This window comes from Serinus canaria, chromosome Z, assembly GCF_022539315.1.
Source record: "Serinus canaria isolate serCan28SL12 chromosome Z, serCan2020, whole genome shotgun sequence".
In the NCBI taxonomy this organism is placed as follows: domain Eukaryota; kingdom Metazoa; phylum Chordata; class Aves; order Passeriformes; family Fringillidae; genus Serinus; species Serinus canaria.
In genome coordinates this window covers 53,463,538-53,488,956 of record NC_066343.1, presented here as the reverse complement: position 1 = coordinate 53,488,956, position 25,419 = coordinate 53,463,538, and the positions used below count along the sequence as shown (strand labels likewise).

Here is a 25,419-nt window from a genome sequence, read left to right as displayed (position 1 = left end):
TGCATTACTGAGGCCAAAAATTTGAATTTCCCCTTTGAGTTCTCTGGAAAATAACCTTTGTCAAAATATAAATCACAAATTAAGTATCAGGCAGAATGATCAACATATGTGAAGTCTAGTAGATTAAGCAAAAGGCTTGAAGCTGTGGCTGCTGCCAAGTAATTTCAACAAGAAATTCAGTGTGGAACAGAATTTTTTGCTATGAAATTGTTAGAAATCCTTGCCTGTATTTGTGACTTCAGGAATGGAGTAATTGTTTTTATCCTGCAGCACTGAAAAAATTGTGTAACAGGAGGGCTTCAAACACAAAGATGCTTCTCCTTGCTTGCAATTCAAAAAGCAATAGTTTTGTCAATACAAATTATTAAAGAAATTAATGCTCAGAAAACTTAATCAGTCAAATGAAGCTCATAAGCAATACTCATCTAGTTACTCATCTCAATTTATACTACTTAAACAACAGCAGAGCCTCTCAGGCACACCTGAGATTTGTGTCCCACTGACCAAGACACGGCATGTAACCTCACTAAAGCAGTCCTTCCCTTGAAAACTTAATACCTTAAATCAATGCAACATAGATGTGTTCAGCTGAAAGGGAGAGAGGCAAAACATGCAGCCATCTCCTCCACTGTGGGCAGGAGAGGGAGCAGCAGCAAGCAGCAGCCAGGTGGCTTTCCCAGAGCTTCCATGGAGCAGTGCAACACACTCAGAAGATGAATATGTAATGTGCCACCCTGATGCTGCAGCCATGTGGTCCAACACCAGAAACGTCTTCAAATCTGAATGCCTTCAAGTTTCCTCTCAGGAGCAATTATGCCACTGTCTCTGAGTGAACAGGGGAATGACCATGAACTGCCTGCTGTCTGCCAGATGGGCAAAATGAAGCAGTTTCTTCTGTGTCAGTAACCCTGTGGACTGAATTAGTCTAAGGACCTGAAACTTGTAATGATCAAATGACAAAAAATGTACATACCTGTCTTAAAAACGGCCTTTTCACTGGGTAGACTGCAGCCTGTGCCATTCACAGCCATGACCCACACACTGTAGCAGCGATCTGGCTCCAGGTCCTCCAGAATGCAGTGGCTCTCTTTCACTGTCACTCTGTACTCTTCCACTAAGGCTAGGAGAACATACACACGCACAGGACCTCACACTGGTTGCACTGGTAGGGCTTACAACTAAGCCTCTCAAATAACACATTAAAAACAGTCAATTGAAAAATACCAGAAATTATTACTAGCTAAGATCTCCATATTTCACTCTGACTGACAGAAAACTTTTGTCATGCCCTTGAGTTGAGAGTACAAATGCCATTCATGGCAAGTGGAGATTATTGCCCTCAGTCCTACTGGACTGCAAGTTTGGGATATGCAAGCAGCAGTTACCAACCTTGGTGTCACCACTCTACAGCAACCATTCCTCATAATTAACTATGTAGCACTTAGGTATAGATTATGTATTACAAAAAGCCCTTAGCATCCTTTAGCCTGGATGTATATGCATACATGGATTTGTGCAGAGCCTGGTCTGCTTTGAGCTTTTTAACAAATGAGCAGTTTAATCCCCTTTATTAAATTTCAATTTTTAACATTTGAAATATTTTGAAAAAAAATCTCTGTCTACATGTGGAAATACTTCCTAATGCTTTTTCAATTGAGGACATATTTCTGAAGGACATGCAGGGTCCTAAAAACATAATGAAACCTCTCCCTTTGGGAGCTCTGTCTGCAGTCCCCATGAGTAACAATGGGGCAGCATGGACACATCCTCTCTGATGGTCAGGCCTCTTCATGAAAAGGCACTTCAACAGGTGAAAACAACTGCCCTTGACTTTACAGAGTATGATATTATCTTGCATTTGTGGCGACAAAGAGGAGGAGAAGAAACAGCATTTTCCTCACGATCTCCCCCACCACTGCCTATCTTTAGTTTTATACGTGATGTCTTCACATCCATTGTTCTTCCCATGTCCTGGGCACTCCTCTGCAGCCCATCTGCTTACCCCAGGCCAGAGCAGAAAGGGCAAGATCTTACACACCTCCTGCATCTTTGCTGGCTTGCAGCTCCTCCGTACAGTAGACCTGGAAGCAGTCGATGGTGTCCCCATCGTTCACAGCCCAGTAGACAGCAATGGAGGTGCTGGTGGCTGAGTTTGGCTCCTGAGGTATGACAGTCGGTGTCTGTGGGACTGAGAGGAAAGTTTCCCATTTTTATACATGCTCCTGTGTTTTCAGCCAAATTACCTACAAATTCGTGAGTCAACCCAATTGCTTATTTTCACTCAGGTTGTGTATTTCCAGAGAGCAAGTACAGCAGGAAATACAGAATACTGCTGCAGTCTTAGAGCAACAGATCCTCTTAAAATGAGAACATAAAAAAGTATCTGCTGAGCATTGGAAGCCCCCCATTTCCCTCACAAATCTGGACAAAATAAGATGCAGTCCTAGTAGTGGGACCACCCAAACCCAGCACAAAGCGTGTGCCTCTACCCTCCTCCACAGAGATATGTGTGTACTGATCCCGGAAACGTGGGCAGGGAAAGGACCTGGCACAGCAGGAGGGGTTCATGCCGTGTGTCAGTGCCAGGCACAGCAGCAGGGACGTGCTTCAGGCAGAGAAGGCTCTAACTGCACTGGGGAGCAGGAGGCTCCCTGCACTCTCGGGTCCACCCCTGCTCTGGGGTGGACTCCTACTGCACACGCACAGCTTGGCACTCCTTTCTGCCCTGGTCATTTCCCCACAGACCTGGGGCACTGAGAATCCTCGGCGTGCAGGTGCAGCTGAACTCTGCCACAGCACCTGAACCCCACGGGGCTACCAGGATCATTCCTCACAAGTGCTTCAAAGATTTACAAGGCTCCCCAGCTTCCACACAAACTTTTGTCTCCTGATTGACACAGATCCAGCCCCAGATGAGATATTGTTCGCCTCTGTGATTATGTCATAGAAGAGAGGGAGGGCAAAGAAAGAAGCAAAAAGCCCCAAAAGATGATAATTGTTAAAATGATTGCGGGGAACGAAAATACATGGTTCTATTTCTTCACCCAGTAAATTTCCATATTTCATGAATTCTCTTAGAATCTCAGCAGAAAGCTTTAGTTTTCTTTTCAGTTATCTCCACAGTAATGATGATAATCCCCTGTGGCATGAACAAGGCAAATGCAGATGCTGGCTGTTTCCTTATGATTTATACAGAGAGCTACCAGTACAGTAGCATTACATCTGCTTCCCATTGAAAAAAAAAATTATCCTTCTTATTGCTAAAAACAATCCTCATTTTGTCTTTTGACTGCATCTAGAGTTGGCAATTAAGAAATTTATCATCTTTAGGAAAATACTTCCTTTCAGTGGACATGGTGGGGAAACCATTTTTTTCCCCATGAAGTTGCCTAGAAACCACTATTTTTGATCACAGAAACCCCAGAGTTGCAAGATCTATTATTATGCCAAATCTGAACAGAAGCTAGTTTACTGAATGAAACTTCTGAAAAAAAATCATAGATCAAAATTCAGTTCAGCAATATTGAGAAACATTTGATTTCTAATTTCCTTCTGCATAATATGAAACAATTTGATACGAAGCAATTTCAAAACAGGAAGCTGAACTATTCTCTTCAGAAACAGAACATTTATGCATTATCCTCTTTTAAGTGGTCCCTTTTAAGTGAATTTTAATCAAAAAATGAGGTATTTGCAATACGAGTTAGACTAAATGATATTTTTCAACAGAAAAGTGGCATATGTTCTCATCAGTTCAGTTTTCATTGAAGTCCTGTGGTGTAAGGAAATTTTCTGTCATGCTGTGTAATCTCCACAAAAATCCATATGTTTCCCGGTGTAATGAGAAACAGTATTTCCTTATTTCCTTGGCATTGTGTACTTGAAGAAGGAGAGCAGATACATTCCTCTGTGACTCTATTTGAAACCCTTTTACAATCCGTGAAGGTCCTCACCTTCCAGTATAAAAGGCCAGGGGCTTTGCAGTAGGCTTTGGAAATAATAATTTTTAATTTTTAAATGATTCCCACTCCTCTATTCCCAGGCAGAACCTGGGTTCCATTATGCTCATCAGCATGCTGCAAGGGTTTTTTTATACTAATGCATTTATGAATGGAAATGGATTACACAAAAGGAGGAAGAACTTGAGGGAAAAGAGCTTTTCATTAGTGGACGTGGAAAATTTGGAAATGGAGGGCATTTTGAAGGAAGACGTTTCTGAAGTGGTGAAAATAATGTTCTATGAGATTGTTCAGTAAAACACGATTCTTTCTGAAGGAAGATACATGGATTGAAGAAACCTGGCACACTCACATGAGCATTCAATTCCATTCAACTCCAAATCAAGTTTCATGTATACATGTAACTCTTTTCCTTCAGGAAGGTTATAACCTTGAGAAAACAAACTATCAAACAAATGAGAAAAAACACACTAAATTTTTTGTCGGCTGCTTGCCAAAGTAAAAATGATAGCAGTTGAAATACTTTGAAGTAAAAGTGAAGACAGAAAATTAGGTATGTTAGATATTAAGTAGGCATAAAGGATAAGGAGCTTTAAAGATCTCTTACTAGTGGATAACTATTCATTTGCAGTTTGTCAAAGTAAACTGGTCTGGAGGCAGCAGACTCAGTAGCTAATGCAAACTAACCCAGAAAGCAGACTTCAGCAGTTTAGGGAAATAAATGCTGGAGTGGCTTGTGGGAAAAAGAAGTATGTGGCTCCGTTCTCCTGTATGACCTTGCCAGAAGGCAGCAGCCTAGGAGGAATGAACAACTGCTCCCATGGGACTACAAGAGGAGGTTTAGGAACTAAGCCAAGAAACACAGCACATTTACACCAGCAAGTTAACTGGCAGAGCGAGTTACAAAAATGGTCTTTTTATCTGACTTCCTAAAAAAAATGACACTGAGGTAATGCTGCATACACAAATGCCTGTCCAGCTTCACCGGAGAAGCTTCAAATGCCACAGGCAAATTCATACACATCTGACAATGACATTAACATCTCAGATATATCTGAGTTCCTCCAAGTCTAATAAAAGCAGTGGTGTGGAGGAGAGAGACAATCTCCCCGTACTTATACCGCTACAAAATGCATCCAGCCCTTATTAGACACCAGAGAGTCAGCACAAGGTGAGCACTTCTCCAGTGTCCCTTTAGTCTTGGAAATCCAACCAGTGAACAAAGCAACTTAGGGAATCTAATGCTCTAGTTTCAGTGCTCAGGGACCAACCACATGAGAAAGGGGCTTCTCTTCAAAACCCGGGGACTATGATGGCAGTGGCACGTGTGATGATGAATGGGAGGGCACAAAGCATGACAGTGAGGTGTGAGATCCCTAAACCACTGTTCTGTTGAAAAAGAAACCCTGGAGTGGGGTCCCATTATGAAGAAAATTAATCCACAAAATGGGATGCAGGATGAAGCCCCCATTCACTTGTGACAAGTCCAGGGACCTCAGCCGTCAACCAGCCCCCTGCTCTCATTCCCACACCAAGCATTCTGGGACTGCCACCCTCAAAGGAAGAGAGCTCTGCCCTTTGATTGCTTCTTTTATCTCTGTATGCAAGGAAAAGCAACTTCTTTAGCCCTGGGAGATTAAGAGATCAAGACTTTCAGCTTGTCTGAGGTACAGATGTCTAAAATGATGCAAGAATCCCCCAATTTAGCACTTCTCTCTCTTGCTCATCTTACTGTACCTACTATAAGCCAAACACTTGTGCACAATTAAACATCATTTTGCATTCAACTGTGATTGCTAATTACATGGTTTGCAAATCTACACTTCTCATATGGATTCTATTTTTAGCTTCATGAAATTTCCACAGTATTGCCAAAATGTTAGCTTTTGTGAAGATAATATCCGGAGTTTCTTACCAGCCACATGTTGTAAGGAGTGTTGATTGCTTTGTCCTGGACTGTCTGCATAGTGCTCAAACAGTGAAAAAGCACTGGGCACCTTCTCTAAAGAGAGAGTGGTATCCATTGCAGAAAGTAACCTAATTGGAAGAAAACACATATCTGTCCATGTAAATCCTTTGTGGTGCAGCATAGTTTTCCAACAGCCAGAAGCAAAGACCATGTGACATATTCTGCTTTGAATGTTTCCTGGGAGCTTGAGGACAGCATACAAGGAGAAGCTGTCTCCCTGATGCTGAACATTTACAACATACTGCAGTTTTGAATCAGGAGCACAGTGAGAGCGCCCATGGGTCTGTTTACACTTAGCCCATGAGAATGTGAAGATGTGGAAGTTCTCAGCAAGACTCTCAAGAGCACCGGGGTTTGGGCTTGCTAATGCAATGCCTCTAAAGGTTGCAATCCTTAGAGCTAACTACAGCAGTTGGCTCCAGAGATGTAATGTAAAGCTGCTGCTTGTGGCAAGCTAAAAAACATGAGAGGGAAGATAGATTCCACTTAATTAGCCTGTATTTGCTGGGTTCATTATATTAAAAAAAAAAAAAAAAAAACCAAACATTTTTAACCCTGGGACAGAAGCAAACTCAAGAAAATGAAAGAAGTTTTTTTTTCAAGGCATCTGAATTTTATATTTATCCCCTTAATTTTATTTCAGTCACTGAAGTAGTTAATTATGCATAATCTTAACAAAGTACAACAAATGTAAAATACACTTTTTTTAGAAAACCATGCATTGTTAAATAGATTTGTTCTTAACCTATTTTATATAGACAAGTATTATCAAACTAAAGTAATAACCAAGCCCATGCATTAAGCAGAATAAACTTCATTGTGTAAGTAAAAAAGTAAAGACCAAGTAGACAGAACTGCTTGGAAAACTGTTTTGTCCCGTTTTACCTTCTCTAATCTTATGCAATAAACTAAATGCCAGACAGTTTGACTTGCAACCGGTGAGTCCAGATTTATAGTTCTAATTCTGGAAATTTCTAGAAACCTCGAAGGGATGTTTGGCGCATTCTCTTCAGATCGCTCTCCCGGGGCTGTAATGTGCCTGCAAACTGAAACCCCGGTGTCGCTGTTATCCCCCAGTCGGTGTCAGCACACAGGTCCTGTGCCGGCTGAGGCAGCACGGACAGGGCGTGGTTGATAGGCACTGCACAGTGCCCCAGCCCTCTGGGCACACTCAGGGCGGGTGGGCTGGGCAGTGCGGCTTTGGGTGCTTGCACGGGAGAAGCCTGAAGCGGCCAGCTGCTCTGAATGTTTTCCCTTTACCACAGAGATTTTTTTGGGGGGGGGAATATGGGCTTATGGTTGAACACTTCTCTCATAAAGGATGGGACTCACCAAAAAAACTCCCTTGAGAAAATCCCACATGGCAGAGAACTGTTTGTGATTGTATGCATTTACTGCAGGCAGATGCAGTTATGATGAGGCACCAGCCCTGTGACACAGCCTGAATCAGGCAGTACTTGTGGAAAGCTATAGCAAAACATCAGCTCATAGTCTCCTAGCCAGGTTTTGAAATCTACTTTATCTCATTTTTCTGGAGTCGTGTTCAGAAACATAGTCAGACTACCTGTGTTGATTTGTGTTATAACCTTTCAGAGAAAAAATGATACAGAACCAGACCAGTGAAAAAAGAAATGTATCAGTGGTATGTCTGATCAGTCTAAAAGGTGGAAGCATGGTCACAATGGTTGTTATATATGTATGCACAGTAAAAACTACAAGGAGCATCTGTTTAAAAATGTCTGTGTAGAGATTAAAAATTGAGCTGATGTTTTTACGTGCTATTTGTTTGATTAATGTATTACAGAACATGTGCAAAACACTTCAAAACCAGTCAGTTACAGAAACAAGTATAAAGCTGCTTTTCTAAATTCCATTATTTGCAAGGTTTATAAAGGTAGCTCAGATTACTAGCAGTGTGTTTTCAACAGCTCACAAATACGAAATGAAGCATCCAGCATGCTAGGCCTAGTACTCACTACAGTGCACTTAACCCATACTTCATGTACCTTTTATTCAATTCTTTAGATGACTAGAGAAGGGAAAAGAAATGTGTTAACAGTTTTCAAAACCCCTGAAGTGTTGCAAAGCCAGTCATGGTCATCTAACTGTCTTTCTACTCTCCACAGACAAAAACCACACAGCTTTATTGACTTGAGGTTGTGTGGAATACTGCTCATTCACACCAACAGAGAATTTATTTCCTTGGAAATATTTCATTTCAAAGCTCTGGCTCAGCAGGGTATTAGAGTATAAATCTCATTTTAAGTGTTTGAGGGGTCAGTATTCAATATCTAGATTTAAAGATGGAGCATAATCAAGTACTTTCTAAAACCAGGACTTTTAGAGAAAGAAATCACTGAAGAATCACTTAAGAATAGTTAAATCCATATTCTGGCTAAAATGTACTACATAACTTCTTATTGCTAGAAGCCATGTGAGATTTTTACTTATAGAAGGAGAGTTTGTCCCCTGCCCTAGGAATCTTCAGATAATGTTTCTTGGCCTGTGAACAAAAAAGTTCTCATCCTTTCTCACTAACAGAAGGGAGCAGGGAAATACAGTAATTTTCACACTCCCACAAAAGAATTACAGATTACAAGATTGTCTTTTTGCCAAAGCACTGATCCTCACAAAATCAGGAAAATAATTTAGATTTTCCAGCCATCCCAAAATAGCAAATCAACCACAACATTCACTTGGTTACAGGATACTATGACATTGTGTGGCAGAGAGCAGGGAAGAAAGCCAAATATTGGCATAATTTCTGTAGCTGCTGGGGTATATGAGGCTGGACACTTGTATTTCAAAAGCTGGCTTATTTTGCTTGAGTGATCAGTCTTTAGACAGTAATTTGACCTTTCTATTTCTGGCATTCCAAGATAGTTTATCTGCAACTTCCAGGCCACATGCTAATTCCATAATGGGGGAAGATTATTATCCCAGAAACTCCATCCTCTTTGAGACTGGTAATACACTTGTGGAGAGAAGAAAGGCTGCCACTCACTTCAGGACAAGTCTTGGAGCACAAGAACAGAATTGGAGGACCCAGGACCAGCAACACCCTCTGAGCAAAGTTTTAGACTAATGACTGTATGATTTAGTAGGTCCAGTCCTGCAGATTCACTGGAGGTGTTTTTAACTTCCAGGAAGGACCATTAGAGCCACACACATCACATGCACAGCCCTCAGCCTATCTCATTGTCATGGTTTCACCTCAATCAGCAACCAACACAGCCCCTCACTGGTTTTCAACAGTAATTATTTATCACAGCCTCAGTAATTTGAGTGCATAAATACTGTCCATCTGCTCATTAAAAAACACCCCAAAACTAACGACAATACACAACAAAAAACAGCTACAGCCCAGAAACAATTTTACTTTTCAATTACATTTTCTTGTTTCAAAGATCACTTTCTTGTTGTTTATTATTATACATAATATGTATTTTATTTTTCATATGGTAAAATACCTAAATACTCTGACATCTCTTACTTCTCAGTTATTAATTCTAGATGTATTATCAAACTGTCTTTTCAACTTCTTAAAAAATGAACAGGACCATTTTACTAGCATAAGTCACATTTTTGCCCTGTGCATCCTCTCTACGGCTCTCTCTGAGAATTCCCACATCAAAACCAAATGATCCAGCAGTTTCAGAGTGAAATAGCTGAGCTAGCAGAATTTACCTATCTTAAAAAAAAAAAGATCATTGAGACCCTAGACACGTAAGTCCTTTCCTAACTAATATCATAAAAGCTACAGCATGAAAGCCAATTCCACTTACATTTAGGAAAACAAATCCATCCACTTCATCTGTTTCTTTTACTGTTGTCTCCAAAGTTTCCTTTGCTGAATCAACCGTTTGCTGGAAATTTACCATCTGCTCATACAGGTACTCCATTTTCATCTTCTTCACTTCCTCAAAGTTCTCTGATTTCTCATCATATTGTGCTACCACTTTCTTAAGCATCTCTTCATTCTGCTTTTCCAATAAGTCTGCATTTTTCTTACAGTTTTCCTACAGGATAAAATGACAACATTTAATGAATACACAGAAATTCTCAATTACCCATACACGAGCCATCCACCATATTGATTCTGGCACAATGACAATAAGACAATTTTGTTTCTGCAGGCAAACGCCTCTGGGAGAAATATCTCTAGAGAAGTACATCAATAACAACAACAGCTTGCTTTTTTTTTTTTTTTTAACTGTTAGGGTTTAAAATTAAACTTTAATATTTCATCACTGAGATAGAATGTCTGACCAAAAAATAGCTAAAAAATGCTTAGTTACAACTGGAGTTAATACAGTTCTCAAGGCTTAAGCACTTGGGCAATCAGATTTTAAGATACTGGCCAACTAATTTAAATGCTTTGCATGGGATTCTAAATAAAACACTGTGTGAGCTTTCTATAGGCATAAACAAAATTAAGGGAACCTTTTCCTTCAGCGATTGACAGTTACATATTCTGCTTTTGCAGTAATGTGCAAAAAAGCAATCTTTCTATTCCTCCAAAGTTAGCACCTTCCAGTGAACTTCCAGAGAAGTCAATTTGAGGACTGGAGCAGCAGCCCATTTTAGTGGAAGCAATAATGCTGCACAAATAGGCAAGCATATCTTAGAAGTAATCCTGTAGAGGAAAAGAAAATTAGTGTGATAAAACACTGGGCTTACCTCAACTGAGTTAAATCGCAATTCAATATCACTCACAAACTCTTCAATCTTCATTGACTTTTCTTCCAGGGCTGCTAGCAATTTACTTAACTTATCCTGAAATTTAAAATGTTTCAGTAACTTAGGCAGGTTATTTTATAAACTTTTTACACAGAATTTATCTCAGGTGAATATTTTTCTTTTGCCATGAGCCACCATTGGAACAATTGCTAAGTAAGTTCAAGTACCACCCTGGCTGCAAAGACAAGCACAGAAATAGCAACTGGAACAGTCACAGAACTGTTTCCAAACCAAAACAAGTGAGCTCAGTTCGATAAGGCACTTGTGCATACAAGCTGTTGAATGTTATGAATTCCAATGCAGCTTTGCCAGAGAGTGAGGGTACTCAGAGCCTCATGAGTGTCCTTGAGAGATCACAGGAACAAGCCCATAAAAAGGAAGATCACAAAGGTAGTTGTGAGGGTAATAGATTATACTGTGTCATGGCTTTTAAAATTAGAATTTGAAAGAGAGGTATCTGTCTCTATATAGATCAATATATAAATAAATAGATACACCTTTATGTATGTGTATGTGTATATTTGTAATTCCTATAAACAAGAAGTCATCAAAATCACTGGTTGAGTTATGTGGAAACAAAAGCAGTCCAAAGCACAACAGACATCAGAGACAACTCGGAACTTTTTCTAAGTGCTTCTTGACCTTTTTTGAAAATAAGTTGCTCAATTGCTCTGGCATAATTCATAATTTATAAAAACGCTAAGTTTTAATTTGATGGCATAAATCTAAAAGGAAGGTTATCTTCCTTTGTAACAGCTTCTTATTATGGCAAAATTTTACAGCTACATCAGTAGAAAAAAGCACAAGACTTTACATTAATTACGAATGTGCCATTGGAGAATACAATTGAAAGCACCCTTTAAAAATATTATGGGAAATCATCAAGATTTGGAAACAAATTTCTGCTTGTCAGGATGAACTGTAAAATCTGACAAATCCCGCCCCTAGCTCATTTAATTTACTGTGAAGCTCTGTTCTCACAGTTTTCATGCAACAATAATTTAAAAAAAATTAAAACTTAAAAATCATGCAACAATCATTTTGCTATATTAATGTTTTCTCAGTAATTATACAGAAGTAACAAGAGACATACAAATGCAGTCTCAAAGTAACCTGAGCCCTGAGTGTTAGAAATCATGTGAAGACAGGCCTGTGTTGCAGCCAAATTTAATACTGGCTTCATATCCGTGCTCCACAGCCAGGGAGTGATGTCATGGGATGTTTATTTGCAGTTTGACTCACTGTAATGTGGGTGCATTTGAGGGGTGGCTGGGATCTGTGACTTTATTGCTGACTGACTTGTGCCTTGTTATCACTGCTAAGTCAAACCTGAATGGCCATATGTAAAAAACAACTCTACATCTGAGCACCATGGAGATGGTTTGCAAGTACTGATAATTGAAGCTGTTACATTGACTCCTACTTTTGATTTCTCTCTTCTGCATATGAGATAATATAATGTAAATACCACCAATACCACCAAGTCCTTCTGGAATTTCAGGAAAATGACATGAAATCTGTATTCCTGTCAAATGAACATGCGCCAAAAAAGAGAGCTCACCTTTCATTTACTGGGGTGAGAGTAAATAGCTGGTAATCAAGAACATAGCATCTGTATGACATGTTCACTTGTACATGAGCAGATCTGATATTGGAGAAGTGATGTATCAGATACATGTTGTTTTCACAAGCAGAACTGTAATTTAATGAACAACAGCTTCCACAGAAAAAGCATTTTCACTAGTATTTATAGCAGTGGACTAGCTTACAGAAATGGAGAGCATTTTATCTATTATGGGGAACAGCTTGGATGCAGTGGCAAGTAGGACTTTATAAACTCTTATCTGTGCTGACACCACAATGCTATTGGCGCAGATCACAGAATGGTTGGGGTTGGAAGGGACCTTAAAAACCATTTGTTTCCTATTCCCTTGCCATGAGCAGGGACATCTTCCATTAGACCAGGTTGCTCAGAGCCCCATCCAGCCTGGCCTTGAACACTTCCGGGGTGGGGCATCCACACCTTCTCTGGATAACCTGTTCCACTGTAAAGAATTTTTCACCCTCACTGTGAAGTATTTTTTCCTAATTTCTAATATAAACCTTCCCCCTTTCAGTTTAAAGACACTGCCCCTTGTCTTGTCACTGGATGTCCTTGTAAAACCTCCCTCTCCAGTCTAAGGCCATTTAGCAGATGAAAGTGAATGGAACAGAAAATAGGTTGGCACTTCAAAAAAAACTGTGCAGGGTGATTTGTCTAACATCTCCAGGCAACCAGCACATGTAAGTGGGACAGGGAGCACTTTATGAAGATAACAGACTGCACATAGGGAGGTTTCTGTACCTTGTCAAGTGAAGTGAGCTGCTGTTACTGAAGTTTTATTTTCATAGAAACAACATTCTTCCCATTTCTCCCCCTACATATCAAAACCAGAACAAACTCATACAGATAAGACTGAAAGATGGAGAGTCTGCTAACAACTACATATAAACAAGGCCATTCAAACTTCTGAATAAATTAAAATACCAGCTTAGCAAGTCTAGGACTCCAGAGAATATATTAATAAGAAGGTCTACCTTCAAGATCTCCAACAGGTGCATAGGAATAGTTTTTAGTTAATAGATACTGCAATTTAGCTTCTGGACTGCTCTTGGAAGCCTCTCCTCTTGATAAGGCAAGAGAACTGGAGAAATTAGCCTTAGTAGCTTCTTTTTTTTACCCAAATTAATACTTACCTTCATCTTGGTTGCAGCATCATCTAGAGTTGTGACTTCATGGTCTTTATGCTCTCCAAAAAGCTTGTCAATAGCAGATATTGGGCATTTGCAGTGGTAACAATAAGTGTCTACTTGTGCTTTCTTCAGTTCTCTTTGTGGGCTCTCCACTTGAGGAATGTTTGTTGCTGATTTTTCAGGATACATCACCACAAAGCCTGAATCTTCAAGCTCAACAGGAGTTCTTTGTTCTGGCTCATTAACAAATTCATAACTATCAGCAGCATGATCAAAGGAGTCCCTGTCTTCAAATAATAGTTCCTCGTGTGTAAATTGAGATGATATTTCATCTTGCAAAAGCTCCTCTTGTGTAATCACATCATAGTCCATTGACTCAGCAAAATCTTCATAAGCATCACCGTGCTGCTCCTCTCTTTGCAAGTCTGGATTCTCTGTTTGCTGAATGGTAGGAACACAGGACAGATGTTCCTGAGTAAACTCATCATCTATACTGTCTTCAGTGGGAGCCCTGACGTATGGAACATACTTTTCCATTTGAGGAAATGCTGTTATATCTTGCTGTTCTTCCTGCTTAGTACTAGCTCCTTGATATGTAGCTCCCTGATAATCCACTTGAGGACTGTATCTTTGTTGATTTGGCTGCTCTGGAAACTCTTCAGTTCTTTCTACTGGTACATTTTCTTCTTCTCTTTGTTCAGTGGTATCAGTTCCTGCACCTGAGAGAACTGTTTTGCTTCCAAAAGGAATGGCATGCATTGGTTTGCAAATTGTTGCTTGAATGGTGCTGTCTACCTGGAACTTGTCTCTCTCCATAACAACTCTTTCTGACAGAACCTCAGTTTTGACATATTGAACATCACCAGATCCCTCCTCCTGCTTATTCTCCGAATTCCAAACCAAAATTCCTCCACTAAAGGACTCATCCTCTGGTATCTGATCTTTCTGAGGCCCTATGGCTTTACTTGGAATTTCATCTTTAAGAATGTATTTTTCAAAATATATTCCAGTTCCATCATCTGTGTCTGAATTTCTGCTAGGGAAAGAAGCATTAGAATTACCACTTTCTTCGTCAGAGGGAGTCTCATCCTTTGTCTTTTCTCCTACTGCTTCCGCATAGAGGTCCTTGTATAAAAATGACAGAGCAGGTGGCTCCTCTAAAAGCTCTGGGTTAACTGCAGCAACAGTGGTAGGGAACAAGAGAGATCGTTCTAGCACTCCTTCTTCTGAATCGAAGAGTGGGGTCCCCGGTGACTTGCATTCATCTTCTACATTTGTAATGCTTTTACTGCTGGAATCAATTGATTTCTGCAGTGGCAAAGGTTTTGAAGCATCTGTGTAGGGTTGCTTTTTGCTTTCTCCTTTTATGGTACCATAAAAGACTTCATCCAGGTCCTCAAGTAAGGAAAACTCTTCCAAAGTATCTACCTCAGTACTCTCTTTAAAAGATTTGACTTCTTCCATAGATTCATTGGGGTCTTCTGTCACAGGAGACAATGAAATTCGTCTTTCAAATTGTGGTTTAATTGGCGATTTGTCATCAATCAGTGTGTATTTTTCAAAATAATCCATATCAGCACTACCATTATTAGGATCCAACTTTGCGCAATTATTGTCTTCTGGCAACAGGAGATTTTCTTCTTGAGTTTCTTCAGTTTCCTCATCATCATCCTTTTTGACCAATTCTATTAGTTCATGGCTTGCAGTCTTTCCCCATACCGAGCTTTCTGAAATTTCTGTGGTTCTTCCAGAAGTTAGGGCTCTCTGGCCATCTTCAACTGATTTGCTTCTAAATGAAGGATTTGTTTCCAAGTATTCTAACTTATCAGGCATGTGTTTACTTTCTTCTTGATCAACAGAAGAAATATGTCTAGGTGCATGAATATTGAGTATTTCATAACCTTCTGAAATGATATTAAATAGATCTTTTTGTTCAGTAGTCTCCAGAGCACACTGGCTGTCTTCTACAGCACTTGCATGTTCCATTTCTTCCTCTTCTCCTCTCAAGTAATGTCCAGGCACTTCAGGCATTTTGCCTACCTCCAGATGTTGCATTCCTTCAATTTTTGTAGTGTTTAAAGTACTGGTTTCATGCTCCAGAAGTTTATCTGGACCTTGATTATCTCCTACCAGAGATGGTAAATCATACCTTTGTGTTCTGGGACTAGTGTCTGAGGACTTCCTGTGAGAAAATTTATTTGACACTGATTCAGAAACTCTAAATGTATGTTCCTTAATCTCTGTAGTCCCATGAATTTTAAATTCTGTGCAGCTTCCAGCTGGGAATTGCTTTGATCCAAAATCAGAAGCTTCATTTGGAGTAAGCTGAATTCCTTGCATGTCTTCTTCTGCAGCACCTATTGGACTAACTGAGCAAGCTTTCACCTCTTCTACCAGCCAGCTAGCCAGCCCAAAAGGTGGGATATCTGGGTTCTGCTTTTCTTCAGAACTTGAGCTAAGGGGCTTAATCTCTGCTGAGGAAAGGCTATCCAATTCACCAGAATAATGCTGAGTTTTGTGTGTCGCAGTTTCATGAACAAGGTCTGATGAAACAGCTCTCAGATGCTCCAAGGTTGTATGCTTTTGGTCTTCAAAACGTTGCATTTCACGTATATGCTCTCCTTCAGTATAAATGCCTGAAACTTTGTTAGATTGCTTTCCAAGCATGTCTGCTACATCAGATAAAGATGATGGGATATTTTGTTTCTCTTCATCATCAGTGAGAGCCACTGATACTGGCTTTTCAAGTTCTGACTTTCCAGGTAATTTATGAAAAGGTATAAATGGCTCTGATGACACTGCTTTCTGGTCTGCTACACCAGTCTCCTTTGACTCTGTGGTCACTGACAGTACATCAGGTTGCATTTCTTGCTCATATTGTTCAGTAGTGAATTTGGGGGAACTTCTGAGCTGGTCTGGAGACAAATATATTGCGTTCAACACAGAAGATTCTGGCTTGTCTTGGTCTTGCACTTGAGACACACTCTCCAAGTGCACTGTCTTTAAGCTTGCTGTTTCAGGTGAACCGGGTTGAATTTTTTGCAACTGTTGTTCATTGTGTGGTGGAATTACATGTTCACACTCTGATTGTATGGGCTGGGTAATAAATGGCTGCATATTTTGATTTTCTTGTTTGGCAAGGGACTGTGTGGGAATCATATATTCAGAGACGGGTTTTAAATAAGGTGGAACTTCTTGCTGGCATGTTTCATCAGCTGCATAAAATGGAACTGAAGATTCAGACTGCAGTTTTGAAGGTACAGTCAGGTAATCCTGACTTTCTAGACTTTCTATTTTATCTGTAGAATATGATAAATTTAGTTGTTCAGATTCTAATTGTGTAGCTGTGTGAAAGTAATGTGGAGTCTCTTCTCTCTGAGCTTCAGGTAAAATTTCACATTCAGCCTCTGACTTTGTAGCTACAGGCAAATGTAGAAGACTTTCTGTATTCTCTGCTTCTTTTCTTACAAAAGAAGCCCCTGGCTCAGGCAGAGCAGTTTCTGAGTGTTCTGTTTTACAGCTGGAATAAGGTATATCTAAATGTCTGGGGGGTGAGCCTCCAGTTACAGGTGAAGACTTTGGACTTCCTTCAGGGCTTGTTTCGGAGACAGTGTGTGAAGCAACCAAAGGTACAGGCACTGTTTGTTCAGTAAGAGATGAATATGGTTGAATTTTGTGGCTGTCTGCTTCCTCAGTGGAAAATGTTAAATTTTGTTGTTCAGTTTCCAGCTGTGCACTTTGAGATGAAGGAGCACCAGTGTCTTGCTTCTGTGAATGTCCTGCTCTCAGTGGGGCCATTTCACGCTTTTCTGCTTTGTAAGTAGGACTTAATAAATCTGATTGTTTGAAGTCTGGTTGTGCAGTTCCCTTCTCCTCAGCCCTGACAAAGGTAGGTTCTGCAGCAGGTATTTCTGGCTGCTCTGTTTCAACATCATCAGAGGGCTGCAAACTCACATGTGGCTGTTCTGGTTGGACCTCATACCTCCAGTTTGTTTCACCAGTGAAATATGGTTTCTCTGGATGCTCCAGCTGAGCAGTCTGTGGTTGATCTGCCTTGCCGCAAGAATATGATAAATCTAGTGGCTTTGTTACATGAGTCTCTGCTTTGCCAAGAGAGTATGACAAATCTGGATGTTTTGAATTCAGTTTTTCTGATTGCAACTGCTCTGATTTTCCTGTGGAATACGAAATATCAGAAGGAGTGAACCCTGCTTGTGCAGTGTCCTGTTTTTCTGATTTGCCAGAGGAATACAAGATATCTGGGAACTCCCCTTCCACTGGGGATGTATTTGGTTGCTCTTCCATGCCATGAGGACTTGAAAACACTGGTTGCTCCAATTTTAGTTGTACTATTTCTTCTGGGTGTAATGTATAGCTTCCCCTCTCCTGTTTGACCTCCAGCTGTGCACTTTGTTTTTCTTTGCTAACAGAAGAGGGCAAATCTGTGTGCAGTCCTTTGCCCGTGGCATCCATGACATTTGCATGTTCAGACTCTGGTAGAGCAGCCCATGATGGCTTTGTTTTGACAAATGAATGCAACAAACCCTGTTCTTTCAGCTCTGGCTGAGTTGTTTTATGAGGTTCTGCTGTGCCAACAGAGAATGACAAATCTGCATATTCTGAGTTTGCTTGGGAATTCTGCAGTCCTTCTGTAGTCTCCATAGAGCACTGCAGCTCAGGGTGTTCTTCCTTCATTCCTGCATCTTTCCATTCCTCTGCTTTTTTTATAGATGATGAAAACTCATCTGTCTTTTCTTGCTCTGGTTGAATTTTTTCTTGCTGTACTGTGCCAGTGGAATGAAATAAATCCAGGCACTCCAAATCCTCATCAGCAATTTGTGTTTGCTGTGTTTCACCAATTGAAAATGATAAATCCATTATTTCAGCCTCTGGCTGTATGATTTCATGGTGTTCTAATGTGCCAGCAGATAAATCTGAATGGTGTGATTTTGCGTTTAGAGTTCCTTGTTCTGCCTCACTGAGAGAATGACATAATTCTAAATGTCCCAATTCTGTCTGTGCTTTCTTGCCTTGTGCCTCTTTTTTGAAAGAATGCAAGAAGCCTTGCTTCTCCTCTCCAGCAGTTTGTCCTTGCTCTGTTGTGCCAGGCCAAGATGACAGATCTGGTTTTTCTAACACTGGTTGTGTAGTTCTTTGAGGCTTTCCTTTATCAATGGAATGCAGTGGATCAGGAGGCTTTGGCTCTGCTTTTAACATTTCTCTTTGCTCCATTTTTCCACTCAGGGATGGTGCATCCGGAACTCTCTGTTTCTCCTTTGCAACTTGTGGATGCTCTGCTCTGCTGACAGACTGTTCCTCTTTAGAGCATTCCACAGCTGTGTGCTCCGTCCCTCGTTGCCCCGCTTCCCTGGCCACGGGTGCCAAGCTTGCGTGGCCTGGCTCCAGCTGTGCAGGTGGGATTTGCTCCGTTTTGTCATCACCATACAATGCACCTGGCTTCTCCAATCCCAACTGGATTGCCTCCTGAACTTTGTTGAGGGAATGTGCTAGTCCAGGGTGTTCAGGTTTCAGCTGTGATGTTTGCAGCCCTCCTACTTTGAAAACGGAGTAAGGCAAATCAGAATGTCCCTGCCCTGGTTCTGCCGGTTCTGTTTCCTCAGCTGTACCCACAGAACATGACAAATGTGAAAGTTCCACTTCTGGCTGAACTGTTTTCTGTTCCATTTGTCCAAAGGGATACATTTGCTCTCTTTCTTTCACTCTTCGTTGTATCTCTGTGTTGTCCAGAGGAGATATCAAATCAGTATGCTCCACATCTGGTGGTATCATTTCATCATCTGGCCTATCAATGGAAAAGGATAAATTTGGTTTTTCCAAGCACTCCTGGGGACGTTCTGAAGTGTCCCTCTTATTGGGAGAATGTGTTAACTTTTCTTGCTCTAACTCCTGCTTTGTGGCTTTCTGCTGCTTTTCTCTGCCAAAAGAAAGTTTTCTGTGTTTTTGATCCAATGGTGCTGCTTCTTCCTGGCTTGTCTCACCAGTGGAATGTGACAAATCAGGATGCTTCGTTTCCCATGGTGCAATTTCTGTATGTTTTGACTCTGTTTGTGCAGTTCCTGGAGAAGCTCTTTTTTTACCTACTTTAGGCAATTCTTGATGTTCAGACTCGAACTTTTGAGTTGATTGTTCTTTGCCTTTACCAAAGGAAAAGGATGAATCTGAATATTTTGAATCCAGTTGTGAGCATGACTGCTTTGGGTACTGAGATTCTAGTTCCATGCTTTCATCTTGTTGTGCTTCACTCAGGCTTCCCTGTGAATCCAAATGTTCTGATTTATGCTGAGTTTCTCCCATGGTGTATGAGAGCTCTGGATGTCCTGACTCCTGTTCCACAATATCAGCTTGTTTTGATTCACCACTGTCCCATGAAACATCTGGATGTTCCACCATTACTGGTTCAGTTTCTTGTTGCTTCAAATGGAATGGTAAGGTTGTGTCTTTCAATAATTTTTCTTGCTTATGAGAGGAATATGGAAAATCTGGATATTCTGAAGTTATTTCCATTTCCAGTGGAGCTTCTTTTTCAATGGAAGAAGGCAAAAATGTTTGCTCCAGCTTTGGATGTACTAGTTCTTGTTGCTCTGATTTGTGTTGTACAATTTCATTCTCTGTTTCTGTACTAACATAAAATGTTTTTTCTGGATATGCTGGCTCTGCTTGCATTTCTTGCATTTGTTTACTGAATGAATATGGCAAAGATGGATGCACTAACCCTGGTCGAGTTATTTCTTGCTGTGCCAAATTAATTTGGTCGATGACCTGTGGCTCCTCTTTATCCAGGCTTTCTGAAATATCTGAATACTCTGTTTCCATTTGCACAGCTTCTTGTTGGTCTGTTTCCTGCTGTTTCACCTCTCTTTGTACTGTATCTTGTTCCATATTGCCAAAGGACCATGAAACATCTGGCTGGGGCACATTCAGTGGTGGTGTTTCCTGTTGCTGAGTAGAACAGGAAGGAAAAGACTGCTCCTGCTCCATTTGTGTTGTTCCCCGGGGCTTTGCTCTGTCAGTCAGTTGTGACCACAAAGTTCCGGACTCGACTCCTGCTTGTGTCGTTTCTCCAGTGATAAATGAGAAATCCTTCTTTTCTGAAACTACTTGTGCATTTTCATGCTGCTCTGCTTCACTAATGAAAGATGAGGGCTCTGGACCTTCTAAGTTTCTCTGTACAGCTTCTTGTACTGTCTCTCCCTGGGAATACTGTGGATCAGTTTGTTCTGGCTTGGGTTGCAATTTTTGATGCTCTGTTTTGCCAGTAGAAGATGTTGTCTCTGTCTGTTTCACCTTCAGCTGTGAAGTTTTATTTTTCTGTTCTTCTCTGGTAGAATGTGGCCAAACTGGATGCTCTGACTGCAGCTGAGTAGTTTCTCCTTGCATTGCTGTGGCAGAGGAATCCAGCTTACCTTCAGACTGTGAATCTTGCCTTAGAGGCTGTTTTCCTTTGTCGGTTTGTGACAGTTCTTTCCCCTTTGTTTTATTAATGGGATATGGTAAATCTGAAAACGCTGTTTCCAGATACCCAGTTTGTTGTGTCTCAGCCCTTCCAGTGGAATCAAATCTTTCTGGATGTACCAGCTGGAGTTCTGCAGTGTTTTCTTTCTCTGTTTCCTCCATCAAAAGTGATAAATCTGAATGTACCTGCACAAGCTCTTCTTTTTCATCTTGTTTTTCTTTTTCAGGGGAATAAGACTGTTCCAGTTCAAAAGAACTGAATGCTTGGTTTTCTGTTTCTTCCCTGGAAAGCAAAACCTGATGTTCATTTTCCAGCTGTGCACTTTGCATTTCCTTGACTACTTCCTTGGTTAAAGAAGAGTCTGGATGCTCCATCTCAAGTTGGGCACTCTCTGATTCCACCATTTTTTTTCTGGAATATGATAGATCCTCAGATCTATCATAGCTGAAGACCTCTGCCTCCAGCTGTGCGCTGTCTGATTGCTCCATTTCTTCCCTGGAAAAAGAAAAGTCTGGATGCTCCATCTCCAGCTGTGCACTCTCTGGTTCTTTTGTTTCTTCCTTGGAAGAAAATTCTGGTTGTTCTGTTTCCAGTTGGGATCTCCCTGATTTTTCTCTTTCTTTTGTGGAAAAAAGCAGTTCTGGATAGTCTGTTATTGCACTCTCTGATCCCTCTGTTTCTTCCTTGGAATATGAGAAATCTGGAAGTTCTGTCTCTAGCTGTGCACTTCCTGGTTCCTCTATTTCTTCCCTGGAAAAAGAGAAGTCTGGATGCTCCATCTCCATCTGTTCACCCTTCAATTCCTCTGTTTCTTCCCTGGGAGAAGAGAAGTCCAGATGCTCTGTCTCCATCTGTGTTGTCTCCAATTCTCCAGTTTTTTCGGTGGAATAGGAGAGGTCTGGAAGCTCCATCTCCATTTGCCCACCTTCGGCTTGTTTGTTTTCTTCAATGGAAAAATCAGAGTGATCAAAATCTACTGCTTTATTAATAGCCGAAGTTTTCTGTGTTTCTTCTGTTTCTGTATCAACAGGATATGAAATGCCAAAATATTTGGAATCTATATTTTCAGGAATTGGCGGTTTTAATTTCATTCCTTGCTTCTCTGGTTTCTGAAGTGAAAAGTCTTGTTCAGATTTTGTTTGGTTCTCCAAATGAACATTTTGAGTTTCTGAAGACGGGGTCTTGTGACTCTCTTCTCTTTCAGCTGAATACATTAGACGTGAAGTTGCTGACTCTGACAGTGTAGTTGATGATGGACACTCAGTTTCTTGCTTCTCTGTTTCATTTCCAGAATGTGGTAAAGGCACATGTTCAGACTCAGACTGAGCAGCTTCTGATGACTGAAGAATAATATCTTCCTGTCTTATTTCAGTTGAAGTGGAATATTCAGATTTAGCTGATGGAACATCAGGTAAGTAAGACTTCTCTGTTTCCCTCTCAGGATGTTCTGACATAGATTCTGTAGGCAAAATATGCTGGGAACTTGGTCTATCTAATTCACTAACAAAATCTGCTGAAACAGACTGTGGTGCAGAATTAGGCCTAACTTCCTGCTTCTTCCCCTCATCCAGATGATCTGATGCTGTCAGCAGGGATTGGTCTGGCTTCTTGTTTGCATTTTTGGCTGAGGGAAGCAGCACTTGTTTCTTGTCAGACTTGGGTGGTGTGGAGGTTGTTGACTCTGTTATTGATGTTCTGGCCATGGCTGAATGACTTTGCTGCTCCCTGGCTTCTTCTTCATCCTTCAGTAAATGGCCTGAAACCTGATTTGGAGTCTCTAAAAGAGGTTGCCTCTCTTTTCTTTCTTCAAGTTGAAGAGTTGATTCTTTCATTTTATAAGGTTCATTACTTTCAGATGAAACATCATTTCTCTTAGTAAGCTGTTTATCAAGAGGTGATGTTGGTGAAGAAAAGCTTTGATTTGCTTGTTCTGTGAATTGCTGTTGTTGCTTCCTTCTTCTCTCTGAAGGCGTTTCAAGAATTTTACTTCTTGCTCCCTGGAAATGTTTTGGATATGCTGAGAGTGAACCGAACTTCTGCAATCTTTCTTTTACTGATGTTTCAAGGAACTTTTCAGAATCTCCTGAAGCTGAGCTACTTCTCCGGATTCTGTTTTTCTCTGATGTTTCAGGGGCTGACCCAGTCCCTCCAAAAATTGAGTTGAACAGCTGTATTCTAGCTTGTACTGGTCCTCCAAGAATTGGACCAACTTTTCTCAGTCTGCTCTCCCTAAATATTGATCTTATTGGAGCACGTTTTACGGGCTCTTCTGCAATATTCTCTTGATCTTCTTTGTTGTCCAACATTTCCTCATCTGTGTCTTGTGCTTCCACCTGCTCTACATTCAACATGGAGGCTTGCACATCTCCTAGAACAGTTCTTGGCTCTTGCCTTTGCATTCCAGAAGAGTCACGTTTTTTATTGCACTGGCCTCCCTTTGGTCTTGTAGCCATTGGCGCCCTATTTGAAGATTTGCGTGTCCTTTTCCGAACGATCTTGCCTTCATCCATAATAAAGATAACTTTTCCCGGAGGAGAACCTACTGGTGAACTTTCCATACTGTAAAGATCAGAAGTTGTACTAGTTTCTGAGGTCCAGGGAGTAGAACATCTGCTCGAGCTGGTTTCCCAGGTTATTCCACTGTCTTCACTTTGGCATGTTACCATAGAAAAGGAAGGGTTAGTCATGATGTAGTGCAGCTTGGGTTTCACATCTTCACTTTGGATAAGATCTTTTAAACTACAAACAAAAGAACAAATAACAAAAGAAAGCTGTAAAAACACACAACAAATTGAATCACTGGGGGGAAAAGCTGAATTTATTAATTAAAATAAAAATGGCTTTCAAAGTAAAAATACTGCATAAGCATAGATTTTGAAGTACAAGCATAAGAAAAGTCATATTTCATCTCACAACTATATTTTAGATGAATTTGTGTAAAACTGCATGTTGCAAGGTTAGTTCAATGAAGGGGAGGTGTTTAAAAGATCTTGACAATGCAGGAAGAACAGTCTTTGATCTGACCTTGTTTTGCCAGTGTGAGGTTGAGCTGATTCTGGGGCTATTCTCCAGCATGTGTTTATCTCACAGTATAAATAAAACCTTTCATTAAACACTTCAAAGATACTGTCAGTGTTTTAATAGCATCCACACTTGCTTTGCGCAAGTGTGAATGATTATACAATGCTCAAAGCAGTAGTCTATCCACTGGTTTGTTGTTTCTCTCTTCTCATGTATTTTATCCTCTAAGCACTCTAGATACTTAAAAAGTAATTTAGAGTACATTCAACAATTTAAATATTTCAATAATTAAAACACCTCCCCAAATGAAAGCGGAATGTTTCATAAAGGTAGTTTTAAACCTTATGATGTGTAATCAATACACTATCATATGCTGTAACCAAATATCTCAGCTAAAGAGTAAAAGGCCTGGAGAAAGGCTTTTCTGGGAAGCTTTAGGAAAGAAAACTTCAAATTCTTCAAATTCTTAAAATTGAGTGTAAAGATTAGCATAAGCAATTAAAAGACACAATGTGTGGTGGGTTTAGTAGTTTTAGGGTGGGAATATTTACTTAAACCAAATAAAAAAAGAGCACAGAAAAGGTAATCAAAACTCAACCCTAATATTTCTTGAGTAGACAGTAGTTCATTTATGGAAATCACATTTGTAACCGATGGAAAGAGAGAGTCTTATCTGCTGGATAAGATATAGCCTCCAGTAGAGCAGAAACAGTGAAGTCTCTGTTACTCCCGTGGAATAATGCACATCTATGGCCATGCAACATCCTGCTTCCACTGAACATAGGGAAGGGTCACCTTTCCACTGACTAGAGAAAAACGTTTCAGCTAAAGTGAGGAAAGGTAGCTACTGATCAGGGGTCAGAAAAGCAGAATCCCTCTGACCAGCTGCCAGAGGCTGTGGCCCTGCACCATATGGGTGCCAGAGATACCTGCAGGTTGCAGAGGCAGGTGGACACCCCTGAGAAGCAGGTGGCACCGTGCCAGAGGGTGATGAGCACCAGTTAGAAGGCAGAGGCCTTTGAAAGAGGAAAATAAATGCTGTGGAAAGTCATAAGTACTTAATTAAGCAAACTCTCTGGACTGTAAATTTTTTTAAAGGACACTCAGTGAAAATGCTCAGTACCTAATAGAAACAAAAATGTAATCCTGCTACTGGCAGTGCTACCCTTACCTTTCCATGAATTTACTTTCCAGAGTCCAGAACCAGAAGGGCTGGGCTGGGCTGGTCCATGCTCAGGTCTGTGCAGACCAAGGCATGGATGATCTCTGATGCTGGTGCTAACTGGACGCTGAAGTCACCCCGTGGAACAGTAGCCTGACCAGCCCGTGGTGGCACAACACAGTATCAGATTCCAGTGATGGAGCTTAAACACACTTGTGGTGCCAGGGCTGGCCTGGACAACTGGAAGGCCCACAAATCAAAGATTGTCTAACATGCAATGCTAAATAATTGCATGTTAGACAATCCCCTCCTGCCCCCCAAACCCAGCCCTCAAGCAGATTTAAGCCCCAGCATGTACAGC

General features: G+C 40.7%; 1 protein-coding gene across 1 annotated transcript in view; it reads right to left on the bottom strand.

Moving 5' to 3' along the window:
- The window catches only part of CMYA5 (cardiomyopathy associated 5), a 45,626-nt gene that overhangs the window by 14,102 nt on the left and 6,105 nt on the right, over window positions 1–25,419 (bottom strand). Inside the window, exons 2-8 of the mRNA XM_009094067.4 lie at window positions 13,405–23,614; window positions 10,609–10,704; window positions 9,714–9,947; window positions 7,935–7,957; window positions 5,875–5,996; window positions 2,039–2,188; window positions 974–1,120 (exon numbers count right to left, since the gene is read on the bottom strand). Coding sequence (XP_009092315.2) covers window positions 974–1,120; window positions 2,039–2,188; window positions 5,875–5,996; window positions 7,935–7,957; window positions 9,714–9,947; window positions 10,609–10,704; window positions 13,405–23,614 — 10,982 coding nt within the window. The remainder of the gene's footprint in view (window positions 1–973; window positions 1,121–2,038; window positions 2,189–5,874; window positions 5,997–7,934; window positions 7,958–9,713; window positions 9,948–10,608; window positions 10,705–13,404; window positions 23,615–25,419) is intronic.